The sequence below is a fragment of the Lontra canadensis genome, unplaced genomic scaffold, assembly GCF_010015895.1.
Source record: "Lontra canadensis isolate GAN:19392208 unplaced genomic scaffold, GSC_riverotter_1.0 scaffold8, whole genome shotgun sequence".
NCBI classification, from domain to species: Eukaryota; Metazoa; Chordata; class Mammalia; order Carnivora; family Mustelidae; genus Lontra; species Lontra canadensis.
The window spans coordinates 27,105,781-27,118,511 of NW_022631002.1; the positions used below are offsets into that span (position 1 = coordinate 27,105,781).

At 41.3% G+C, this 12,731-nt stretch overlaps 1 protein-coding gene across 1 annotated transcript in view; it reads left to right on the top strand.

The window, feature by feature from the left end:
* The window catches only part of AMFR (autocrine motility factor receptor), a 40,495-nt gene that overhangs the window by 15,387 nt on the left and 12,377 nt on the right, over positions 1 to 12,731 (top strand). Inside the window, exons 4-9 of the mRNA XM_032854437.1 lie at positions 211 to 363; positions 2,564 to 2,604; positions 2,768 to 2,900; positions 5,035 to 5,168; positions 6,033 to 6,143; positions 12,467 to 12,657. Of these exons, the coding sequence (XP_032710328.1) occupies positions 211 to 363; positions 2,564 to 2,604; positions 2,768 to 2,900; positions 5,035 to 5,168; positions 6,033 to 6,143; positions 12,467 to 12,657 (763 nt within the window). The remainder of the gene's footprint in view (positions 1 to 210; positions 364 to 2,563; positions 2,605 to 2,767; positions 2,901 to 5,034; positions 5,169 to 6,032; positions 6,144 to 12,466; positions 12,658 to 12,731) is intronic.

Consider the following 12,731-nt stretch of genomic DNA (forward strand, 5'->3'; position numbering starts at 1 on the left):
TCTAAATAATTAGCTCGTGCTCGTGTTTAGGTTGGTTGGACAGTTTTAACCATCTGGCAGTGGGGTGCTGCTCTGTGCTTGGCATTGGGCAGTGCTGCTAAGCCCGGGTTCCTGAGCACAGACACCAAGACTAACCTCGAGTTTCTCAGGGAAGCTTAACACTACCGTGAAGAAGAATGAACTTCCTTGTCCTGTTTTGTACCATTTCAGCTTTCCTTTTCTCCCACCACACCCATGAGTAGCCACGGGCGAGTTCTGTCTCTGTTGATCGCAATGCTGCTTTCTTGCTGTGGATTAGCAGTCGTCTGTTGTGTCACAGGCTACACCCATGGGATGCACACACTGGCCTTCATGGCAGCAGAGGTGAGATGTGGAGGCGGGCTTTCGTTCTGATCCTGCTCCTATAGATTTGCAATTCACGCATGCGGTGACTGAGAGATAGTCGGTCTTTTGTTGTAACAAGCATACTTTGAATTCCTTGCTTTTGTGTTGGGTACTGGTATTGAAGGGGAACATGTATGATTTCCTGTAATCTTGCTGCAACATGGTAAAGGTAATTATTTTTGCCAACATTTGTGTAGTGGTTACTGTATGCTTAATATCTGATGTGTTTTGACTCATTTGATTATTCCTGTTCGTAAATGGGGAAACTGGTTAGAGGGTGCAGTGAATTATTTAAGGTTCAGATTGAGCAACGGCACAATCCAAAAATTGGGTTTTTTCGATAGGTATAAATTAAGATGTATAGGATAATATAAATATGTAAGTTCTAGTCTTTATTTTGGAAGACTAATCTGAGATATTCATGTGTATATAAAATTTATTTTTTAAACCTTTCTGAAAATACTAATTTTCATTCAATAGAAATAAAAATTTTTTTGTATGTCCTTATATTCAATTGCTATCTTTGCTTTTTTCCTCCAGCCAAAGGCAAAATATTTTTTAATCTTTACCATAATTGCTACTCTTAAGCAAAAAAAATAATAGATTATTAAAGTTAATTAGTTAATATCAAAACATGAAGTTTGAACTACTATTTGGGAATTTATTAGAAGGGGGTTAAAATTTATTGGGGTGCCTGGCTGGGTCAGTTGAGTGTGTGACTCTTGATCTGGGGGTCGTGAGTTTGAGCCCCACGTTGGGGATAAGAGGTTATTTTTTAAAATTTAAATTTTTTTGAAATTTTGCCTAATAGCATTGATTTCAGAATAAGATGTAGTAGTGTAAGTAAAATTAGGAAAGGAACATTTAAGTACTTAGTAAAACATTCGCAGTTCTAACTGAATACTGTCTGTATGTGTGTATCTCTTTTTAAAAATCTTAAAAATTTTTTTACACTAATTTTTTTTTATTAGTGTGCTTTAGATATATTTTATAATAAATCACCATTTGCATGATAGTCTGGCTTTCCTGCTTTTTACTTTTATTAATATTAAGCCAAATTTTGGAAAAGGTATAAATAAAGATATTTAAATTAGGCCTATTGGATCATACTACATACATATTTTAAGTTTAGCTCATTACTATTGTTTTAAGATAATAATGTTACAGGTTATATATTTTAAACATAATCATATTTTTATATTTATAGTGTTCCTCTGTGTAAAATATTTTCCGTTTGTAAATTGGGATTTTCAATTCTCAAACAATGTAATAGTTCTAGTCTGGTATTTTAAGAGGAATTTTTTAGAATATCAATTTCTATTTATAGTATAAAATACCACGAAGGTCTTAGTTTATTCTTCATTCTTTTTGCTTTTGTGTGGGCAAGGGGAGTGGACAAAGCATTAGGTAGAGAGCCTGTACTCGTCTTGGATTGGGGGACCTGAACTATACTTTGGGTATGGGATCACCAAGTATTCAAACACCCTTTGAGATAATCAATGATGGGGACTTTCTGGTGTATAAAATAGAAGTAAACATCAAACTACTAGAATGAACCTCAAGATTGTAGAAGGCAGCCCCAGGAGATGGTCAGGTGTAATCAGTCAATGTTAATAGAAAAAGGCCCAATGAAAGTTGGTTTCTAGGTCATGAAACCATCCCATGGAAATTTGAAGCAGATCAAAAATAGTTGGTAAGCTTGAACAGCCTGCTTTTTTCACTTTCAGTTTTGTTGTGATATAATTGACACACAGCATTGGATAAGTTTAAGGTATACAGCCTAACGATTAACTGACATAGATTGTGAAGTGATTATCACAGTAAACTTCCTTAACATCCATCATCTCATTAGAGGTACAGAAAAAGAAAGAAAGGGGTTTTCTTCTTGTGATGAGAACTTCCAGGATCTGACCTCTCCACAGCTTTCAGATGTGCCACAGCAGTGTTAACTCTAGTCATTATGTTGGATGTTACATCCTCAGTCCTGATTTATCTTGTGACTGGAAGTTTGTACCTTCTGACTGCATTCATCCCGTCTCCCCACCAGCGTCTCCCCCTCTTGAATAACCTGTGTTTTAATTGAACTGAGAAATGCTTGCCTTTTATCTTTTTGTAAAAGTTAAGTTTGGCCTGAGCAATTCCAAATTTTACTAAAGAAGAACTACATCTTTCTTTATAGTCTCTTCTCGTGACAGTGAGGACTGCTCATGTGATTTTACGGTGAGTAGAAATTTGGGAGGGAGGTGATTAGGTCTACTCATAAAGTCGGTTTTAAGTGTCACATATATAAAATCTATAAAAATGTGACTGTACTGCATCATGTTTAAGCCAGATTAAACTGTAATAGTAAATGGCTAAAATGATTTTTCTCTGTTCACTGCAGCTATGTAATTCACCTCTGGGATCTCAACCATGAAGGGACGTGGGAAGGGAAAGGAACCTATGTCTATTACACAGATTTTGTCATGGAGCTCACTCTCTTGTCCCTGGACCTCATGCACCATATTCACATGTTGGTAAGCTTCTGCAGAAGGAGCTCTAACAGAGAGCTAAGTGTTTTAGAATCAGGAATGCTGGTTAGTCCATGAGAAATGAAACGTTTATGGGTAAGCTGTGTAAAATCTCTCAAAACAGATGCAGCTGTGTCCCTCTGTCTTTTTGCGGCTGGGTGTAGAATAATGGTGTGTGCTTCGGCTGGAGCCCAACTTGAGGAGGAGTTTGCTGTCCTCCGACACTCTGTGAACTCCGTTGACCCATACACTGGTCATTCTTCTACCATGAAATTAAGGGGATTCCGTATGCCCCGCCTAGTTTCTGTGGTTGCTGATACGTAGCCATTATTTTGTAGGGGTTAGTGGGAAGTCTCATAGTGTTAGCTACTTCATGGATTCATACATTTTCCGCTTTATAATTTGAAAGAAGGCATTGGGTACTTAATTTCTCTTACTTTATTGTTTATATTTTACTTTGCTGTGTAAGAAATTACAGTGTTGAAAATTTGCTTCCATGGTTAGCAATTTGGTGATCTAATAATGGTAAGAATCAACATATTTGGTGGGCAGTTGATTTATACTATAAGCCTAGTAAAGATGCACTTAAAAATCACTGGGTTAGGGGCTCCTGGGAGGCGCAGTCAGTTAAGTGTCTGACTCTTGGTTTTGGCTCAGGTCGGGAGATTGAGCCCCAAGTCAGGCTCTTCTCTCTGCGTGAAGTTGGCTTAAAACTCCCTTTCCCTTTCCCCATGCTCCTTCCCTCTCAAATGAATAAATTTATTTATTTATTTATTTATTTTCCTAAATCTTTTTAAAAATGACTGGGTTAGACACAGGACATTTCTAAGTCTGCTTTTTGAAAATAACTGAAAACATACTTTAAAAAAATTAGCTTTGGGGCACCTGGCTGGCTCAGTGGGTTAAGCCTCTGCCTTCAGCGCAGGTCATGATCTCAGGGTACTGGGATCGAACCCCGAGTCAGGCTATCTTTTCAGTGGGAAGCCTGCTTCTCCCTCTCTCTCTGCCTGCCTCTCTGCCTACTTGTGATCTGTCTCTGTCAAATAAATAAATAAAATCTTAAAAAAAAACAAAAAAAATTAGCTTTTGTTTAAAAAGCTCTCCTAAATGCCTGGGGATAACTTAACATTTTATTGTATTTATTGCTGCTTTTTATATTCAAATACATACAGTCATAAATTGAGATTGTATTTTCGGCAAACAGTTCAGTTTTTTTTTTTTCTTCTTTCTTTCTTTCTTTCTTTTTTTTTTTTTTTTTTAGCTAATGTGTTATCCGTATTGTCCTGTGTTAGCCACAGTTCTTCTGAACCATTGTAATGCCTTCAGGATAAGAATTCCATTATATAGATGTATGATGATTTAATTAACCAACCCTCATAGTGGATATTTAGATTGTATTCAGTTGTTTGCTATTTTCACATCTTTACGTGATTTTTTGTCACGTGCTAGTTTTTTAAGATAGTTTTATCTGGCTTTTTTCACTTGGATATTTTCCCGTATAATCAATCTTTTACAAATGTTATACATAAATGTAGTGTAATATTAATATATAACTTTATTTTATAATAAATATAACTAATGACTATATACTGTTACCTTATATGAATTTACAACTGGACTGTTTCCCTACGGGGCATTTTGCTCATTTCCTGGTTTTCTTTTTTATAATCGCATGGACGGATGTTTTTGAGTATAAAAAGTTTTTAAATTTCTGATTAATTCCTGGGAAAATATAGCTGGTGATGGAGTGTTGAGGCTAAAGAGTGTGTACATTGGTTATGGCAGTGAGATGAAATATCTGCATTTGCTTGGTGAAACCTTGTTCCAGCTCGCCCTTAACACCGATGAGAGCTTCTGTTGCCTGCCTCACCTTTGTCACTAGCAAGTTCCCATTCTTTTTTTTTTTTTTAAAGATTTTATTTATTTATTTGACAGAGAGAGATCACAAGTAGGCAGAGAGGCAGGCAGAGAGAGAGGAGGAAGCAGGCTCCCCTCTGAGCAGAGAGCCTGACGCGTGGCTCAATCCCAGGACCCTGAGATCATGACCTGGGCCGAAGGCAGAGGCTTAACCCACTGAGCCACCCAGGGGCCCCTCCATTCATTTTTGTTGTGTGTTTGATTTTCCCTCCTTCCTGTGAAGTTATTTGGCAACATCTGGTTATCCATGGCCAGCCTGGTCATCTTCATGCAGCTGCGTTACCTGTTCCACGAAGTGCAGCGTCGAATCCGTCGGCACAAGAACTACTTGCGTGTGGTTGGCAATATGGAGGCCAGGTGAGCGAGCACACGCCGGTGTTGCCCAACTGGACTCATTGTAGACCTTCCATAATAACCGATCCCGGGTGAGCCGAGAACCACTCTTGCTAGCTGTTAACAGAAGGGTGAAGAGGCTAAGTGAAAGCTCTGGAGATGGACTGCCTGGTGTGAATCCTCACCTACGTGAGGCTTTGCTTTGTGATTTGGGGGCAACTTAGTGAGATCTCTGTGCCTCAGTTGCTTCCGCTCTAGGGATGATAGCAGAGCCTTTGTCCTGGAACTGCTGGGAGGAGTCAGTGGGGTCATCCAGGTTACATGCTTAGAACAGTGTGGGTATGTAATAGCTGCTCAATAAATTCTAGGTAGTTCTTATTATGCCATTATTTTTAATCATCATTGTCCTTAAGTGGAAGCTTCCTTGGGCTTCTGTGATCTGTTTTATGAAGTAGGTCTCACTTATTCCTTCCCCATGCATGTTTCTACACATACACACTCTTAAGCTCGCCAAAGGAGGGACTTCCTTGCCAACCTGCTGCTGTGAGATGAATGGGTACCCTTTAAGTGTCTGGGAGAACGGTTTGTCTCTCTAGGGGTAGGTCTGAACTCCTCTGGTTTGCCCAAAAATGTTCCCTCAATTCATTTTTAGCTAATGTGTTATGTTGAAGGAACTAACAGCTGTTGTTAAGACAGAGTTCGTTTCTGTGTATACATTTCTAACTCTTTGATGGGCTAGGAAGAGAAAGCAGGTGTAATGTTTCTGATGGTTGGAAATGTTTGAACCAGTTTCCTTTGTAACTGCTGTTAGCAAAGTTTGGGACGGGGCACCCAGTGTACGTGTGGGGAATTGACAGACGGGGTCTGCTGGCTGCGTCTCTTTTACAGGTTTGCAGTCGCAACTCCCGAGGAGCTGGCTGTCAACAATGACGACTGTGCCATCTGCTGGGACTCCATGCAGGCCGCGAGGAAACTGCCCTGTGGACATCTTTTCCACAAGTAGGGACTGGTGTTCTGTCCAGGGCGTGAGGGTGCTTTTTGGGCCCATGCTCCAGACCACTCCTAGCAAGGGAGGGGGGACAATACCTCAGACCGGCTGTAGGGCTGGCAGGGAGTGCTGTGGGAAGCTTTGGGCTGTGCTCCTCCATCCCTCAGCCTCTTCTCTATATGGCAGGACTGTTCCCCACTCACAGCCTGCCATCTTCATTTCTGGGTCCGCTGTCTTCATATTCCTTGTCAAGTTAAACCCTGAAGCAGTACAGATATGCCTGCAAGATTTAAAAGAAAGGGATGGGGGGAATCCTTGCTTTCAAACAGTCTATGCACTCACTGGGACAAGAGACTATAATTTTCTGTTTTGCACATGCACAAAAGCAACAGAAAAGCAACATGCCAGGGAGGTGGGTTGAGTTGGGGATTGGACCAGGGCCGCTGAACAGTCCAGAAAAACTGATGATGTTATCAGGGAGACCAAAACAGCATTCTCAGAAAATCTTTTTTTTTTTTTTTTTCCTTTTAGATTTTTTTTTTTTTTTTTTGAGAGAGAGAGAGAGCATGAGCAGGGGGAGGGGCAGAAGGAGAAGGAGAAACAGACACTTGATTCCAGGACCCTCAGATCATGACCTGAGCTGAAGTCAGATGCTTAACTAACTGAGCCACCCAGGCGCCCTGGATTGGATGTTTTTTTGATGATGAGGTACCTCTGAGCTATTTTTGGCCTTTTGCATCTCTGATCATTTTTGCACATTGAGAAAATTTTCATCTTTATATCTTTAATCTTCCTCTTCTCATTTTATATTCCCCAATTGTTTTTCTTCTACAATTTCTTCTACAATTTTCTTCTCCTTTTCTTAATAGTAGAAGGGCTTTGGAGCTTGAGCATCAGTAGCTAAACACGTATATTTAATTTTAATTTTAATTTTTTCAATTTAAATACTTTTTTTAATTTAAATTTTGGTAATATACAGTGCCATATTGGTTTCAGGAGTAGAATTCAGTTATTCATTACTTACATACAACACCCAGTGCTCATCACAAGTGGACTCCTTAATGTCCACCCTCCCCACCTGCCTTCCTCCGTCAGCCCTCAGTTTGTTTTCTGTCGTTAAGAGTCTCTTATGGTTCGTTTCTCTCTCCTTTTTTTCTTTTTCCCCCTCCCATGTGTTCATGTTTTCTTTCTTAAGCTCCACATGAGTGAGATCATATGGTATTTCTCTTTCTCTGACTTATTTCACTTAGCGTAATAGCTCCATCCACATCATTGCAAATGGCAAAATTTCATTTTGGATGGCTGAGTATATTCCATTACATATATATATACCACATCTTCTTTATCCCTTCATCAGCCGATGGACATTTGGGCTCGCTCCACAGTCTGGGCTCTTGTTGATAATGCTGCTGTAAACATTGGGCCGCATGTGCCCCTTCAGATCTGTGTTTTTGTATCCTTTGGGTAGTAATTCAATTGCTGGATTGTATAATAGTTCTGTTTTGAACTTTTTGAAGAACCTCCAAACTGCTCTCCGGAGTGGCTGCGCCAGTTTGCGTTCCCACCGACAGTGCAAGAGGGTTGCCCCTTCTTCCACATCCTCGCCAACATCTGTTGTTCCTGTTAATTTTAGCCATTCTCACAGGTTATGAGGTGGTATCTCAGTGTGGTTTTGATTTTCATTTCCCTGATGATGAGTGATGTTGAGAATCTTTTCATCTGTGTTTTAGCCGTCTGGATGTCTTCTTTGGAAAAATGTCGGTTCATGTCTTCTGCCCATTTCTTAACTGGGTTACTTCTTTCTTAGGTGTTGAGTTTGAGAAGTTCTTAATAGATTTTGGTACTAACCCTTTATCAGATATGTCATTTACAAATATCTTCTCCCATTCTTTAGGCTGCCTTTTATTTAAAAAAAAATTTTTTATTGAAGATTTTATTTATTTGACAGAGAGAGAGAGATCACAAGTAGGCAGAGAGGCAGGCAGAGAGAGGGGGGAAGCAGGTTCCCCACTGAGCAGGGAGCCTGATGCGGGGCTCGATCCCAGGACCCTGAGATCATGACCTGAGCCCAAGGCAGAGGCTTAACCCACTGAGCCACCCAGGCACCCCCATAGGCTGCCTTTTAGTTTTGTGATTATTTCCTTCGCTGTGCAGAAGCTTTGTATCTTGATGAAGGCCCAGTAGTTCATTTTTGCTTTTGTTTCCCTTGTCTCCAGTGATGTTTCAGGAAGAAGTTACTATAGCCGAGGTGAAAGAGACTGCTGCCTCTGTTCTCCTCTAGGATTTTGATGGTTTCCTATCTCACATTTCCGTCTTTCATCCATTTTTGGATTTATTTTTGTGTATGGTGTAAGAAAGTGGTCCAGTTTCATTCTTTTGCATATTGCTGTCCAGTTTTCCCGACACCATTTGTTGAAGAGACTGTCTTCTTTTCCACTGGACATTCTTTTCCTGCTTTGTCGAAGATTAGTTGACCATACAGTTGTGGGTCCATTTATGGAGAACACATATGTTGATAACATTTTTTATATATTGGGTGTTCTGTTGGAGTCTGGGGCTAAAACAGAAACCGCAGATACGGTCTTTGCTTTCCTGCTGCTTGTAGCTTAATGGAGGAGAGGAACAGAAATCAGCCAGGCACATTTCTGAACGTGTATGTATAAGTGGAGCTAAGTACGCCAAAGGAAAGGAACGTGGTTCCTGAGAACTTGAAGCAAAGGAATCTGACTCAAGCCCGGAGGAGTGGCTCCTGCCGATGAGCGGGAGTTGAGTCAGCAAAAGGAGAGCGATCTTCTAGCAGGAGGGAATGGGGTGTGTGGAAGGAACTGGAAGAGAACTGGTGTGACCAGGACTTAGAACCTACGAAGGGAGTGGCGTTTGCTAAAGCAGGAGAAGCAGGCAGGAGCTAGACCTGCAGGGGCTTGAGGGCCGGTGGAAAAGGTGAGAAGTCATTGAAGGGCTGTAGGAGGCTTTGGGGATCAGATTGGCAGCTTGAGAAGATCAGGAGGACTGGTTAGCAAGGGCTGCAGTGATTCGGGCGTGTGTTGAGAGTAGCTTGGGCTACGTGCTGGAAGGGGCTTGGGGAGACATGGGCAGATCGGAGGAACGGAGGCACGTGGTGCTGAACTGGCTCTGGGAATGAGGTCGAGAAGAGGAATCAGAAATTCTCCTGGCTGTGTGGCTGGGTAACTGCACGTATAGTGCTGGTTGAGGTTGGAAGACCAGAGAATTCACGCAGCATTTCTCCAAATAAAGTACATGATTAGATTAAGTTTACGATTTCCTTCTTTGATGAAGGCAAAATTCACCTAACAATGAACCGTCTTAAAGTCTACAGTTTAGTGGCATTTAGGGCATGCAGTGTTGTGCGGCTGCCCCTTCTTGGTAGTTTTGAAACAGTTTCATCATCACAGCAGGACATCCCACACTCATAGTCCCCATTTCCTCCTCCTCCATCACCAGGCAACCACTAATCTGCTTTCTGTCTATGAATTTACCTGTTCCGGACAGTTCATATAAAAGGAATCCTACGTTTTGTGACTGACTTCTTTCAGGAGAATGTTTTCAAACATTAATAGGACCTCTTGGTTTGCCTTACATTGAAGCTTTGGTTAATAAAATGGGAATAGGATTGTGGGATGATAGTTGTTTTGTGCTGGTCTCAGCTTATTAGTAATCAGTATTGGGGGTGCACTGGCCCTTGTAGTTCTTATTATGACTGCAAGATACCATTAGCAATAACCATCAGGAAAGTTTGGGGAAAAAGGGTTTCTACATCCCAGGTCTTGGAAGGCACATGGAACACCTGGGGCTGCACAGTGAGGTTATCAGTAGGATGAAAGCGTAGGCCTCGGGTTCTGCTTTTATTAGGGTGGAGGATTGAAGCCCAGGGTTTTGTGGGCTCACTATTGGTGAATTTAAAACATAAGAATAGGGGTGCCTGGGTGGCTCAGTGGGTTAAAGCCTCTGCCTTCGGCTCGGGTCATGGTCCCACGGTCCTGGGATCGAGCCCCGCATCGGGCTCTCTGCTCAGCGGGGAGCCTGCTCCCCCCTCTTTCTCTGCCTCCCTCTCTGCCTACTTGTGATCGCTTTCTCTGTCAAATAAATAAATAAAAATCTTTTTAAAAATAAAATAAATAAAACATAAGAATAGAGGGCACTTGGGTGGCTCGGTCAGTTAAGCATCGGACTTTGGATTTTTAATTAGGTCCTAATCCCAGGGTTGTGGAATCGAGCCCTGTGTCAGGGCTCTGAGCTCAGCAGGGAGGCTGCTTCTCTCCATCTCCCTTTGCTCTCCCCCCACCCCACTCACCCATTCCCTCTCTCTAAAATAAATAAATCTTTAAAAAAATGTTTAAAATGTAAGAATAGGAGTTTAAAGCACAGGAAGAGAAAATATAGCCTACCTTACTTGGTCAGTTACCGAAATCAATCAAGATCTCTGAAACAAACTGAGGGGGTTGCTGGCTCCTCAGTTAGTCGTGTGGCTGGCAGTGTGTTTATCTGAGAGTGTCATCTTGGAGGTGAGTACCTTGGCCATCGAAGAATGCAGGCACTTGTACTAAAAGAGAAAAGCCGGCTGTCAGGACTTACACTCCAGTAATCAAGGGCAAATGCATTTTAATTTATGATAAAACTAAATGCCATGAAGCCAGGAGATTGTGTAGCTAGATAATTTGTTTTCATAGAAGATGTCTTTACAAGATTTCAGAATCCAGTGACTATTTTATTACATTGAAGTGTCATACTTAGAAAGGGGATAAATACTCTTTCAATAGGGTATGAGTATAGTCACAGAGAAAAATACCCGTTTTTCTCTGAGGTTTGGTTTCTTTGGCTGGGGAACTCTAGCATTTTATTTCTAAGGTCACTGTATCTGGTGGTTCTCACCTTGAAGTTTTCAGGCTATTATATTTGATGTGGGAGGGTTTTGCAGAATACAAAATAAAATTAGGTTTGCTGATGAAAAGTGTGTCACAGTGTAGCATTATTGGAGGGTGCCTAGGATCTTAACATACTTCTGTAGTCCCACACAAGGCTAATTTTACTGGTGGTGTGATTTAAGGGTGTTCATTAGGGAAACAGACTTTAATTAATTAATCATTGACTTCCCTTATGAGGAAGGGAAGTGAGCTTTTAAAAAATATAATCATTTATTTGACTAAATGGTCACAAAAGGGAACTTTGTTCAAATGTGATAGAATTGGCTGTAGACACTCGTGTTTTGGTCACATTATTGTTATAAACTCTTATGGTGCACAGATGGTAAGAAGTAGCTCCGTCCTAGCCTTGGCGACAATTTTGATACCTAAGTACTGACAGGTTGCCAGAGGTTTTGGGGGTCATTGCTTTGGGGTGAGGCTCTCCTTCCTAATGTGATATGTGCCCATGTCCCCAGATACTAAAAAGACACAGAGGAGGTGAGCACTTTTTATTCAGTCCCTCCTTGAATTCTTAGAGAAAAGATAACATGTTATGGGATGGGAAGGCTTCTTGAAATCTTAGAAGAAAGTTAATGTATTATTATAAAATAGGAAGGAACCTTAGAGATATTTCATCCAACCTTGGTTTTGTTAGTTCACTTCCCGTTAATGGACAGCCCCAATAGTTTTTGGGTCTGGTATAGTTAGGACATTGTCATTTCCTGAGAGAGAGCGCGAAAGAAGTGTCCAGCCTCATTGGGAAAGCAGAGTACAAATAGTAGAAGATTGGAGAAGCTGAGGTGGTGGGCGTACAGGAGTGGTTGTAGGTAAGCGAGGTAAAGAGGAGAGTGAGGGCACGAGGGGTTGTGATACTTAATAAGAAAGTGGTGTCATCATGGGAGGGTGCTTTCAGCAGATAAGGGGCTCAGGGTAAGCTGGAAGGAGAGGAGCTTTAGTTAGAGTGAGATGTATGAAGTCAAGAGTTTGAAGAGAAAGCCAAGGTTATGACCATGTTCGTGGGTAGCTGAAGTAGAGTTGAGAGAACTGATCAAATTCTGTAGAAGATTCAGATTGACAGGCGGCCAGGGTGATTCAGCCACATGGATTCTGAAATAGTTGAATGGACTTGGAAAGGAAGATGGCGGGCCATGTGATGGGGTCTTATTTGCGAAGGGTCATGACCAGGAGCTGGCTAGGTGACCATGTATGTTGATGAATTAATGTTCATAGCAGAACACGCTTAGAAGTATATCAGTGAAAGGGTAAGTAATGTCAGCAAACATTTCTCTATATTTAAATCTCACTATCGGTAAATAGAAGCAAAAATTGCAACACATTTGCTACATTCAGAGTGCTTCTGGTGAATTCTCACAAAATATGCTAAGGATATCTTATTCTGGACTTTTTGGTAGCTCCTGCCTTCGTTCCTGGCTAGAACAAGACACCTCCTGCCCAACATGCAGAATGTCTCTCAATATTGCCGACAGTAACCGGGTCCGGGAGGACCAGCAAGGAGACAACTTGGATGAGAATTTGGTGCCTGTGGCAGCCGCCGAAGGCCGACCTCGCCTAAACCAACACAATCACTTCTTCCACTTTGATGGTTAGTTTCAACCTCTAAAGCTGTACCCGAGGGGCTTTCTCCCCTAAGAGGATGCTGTTTTAATTATAAATTGC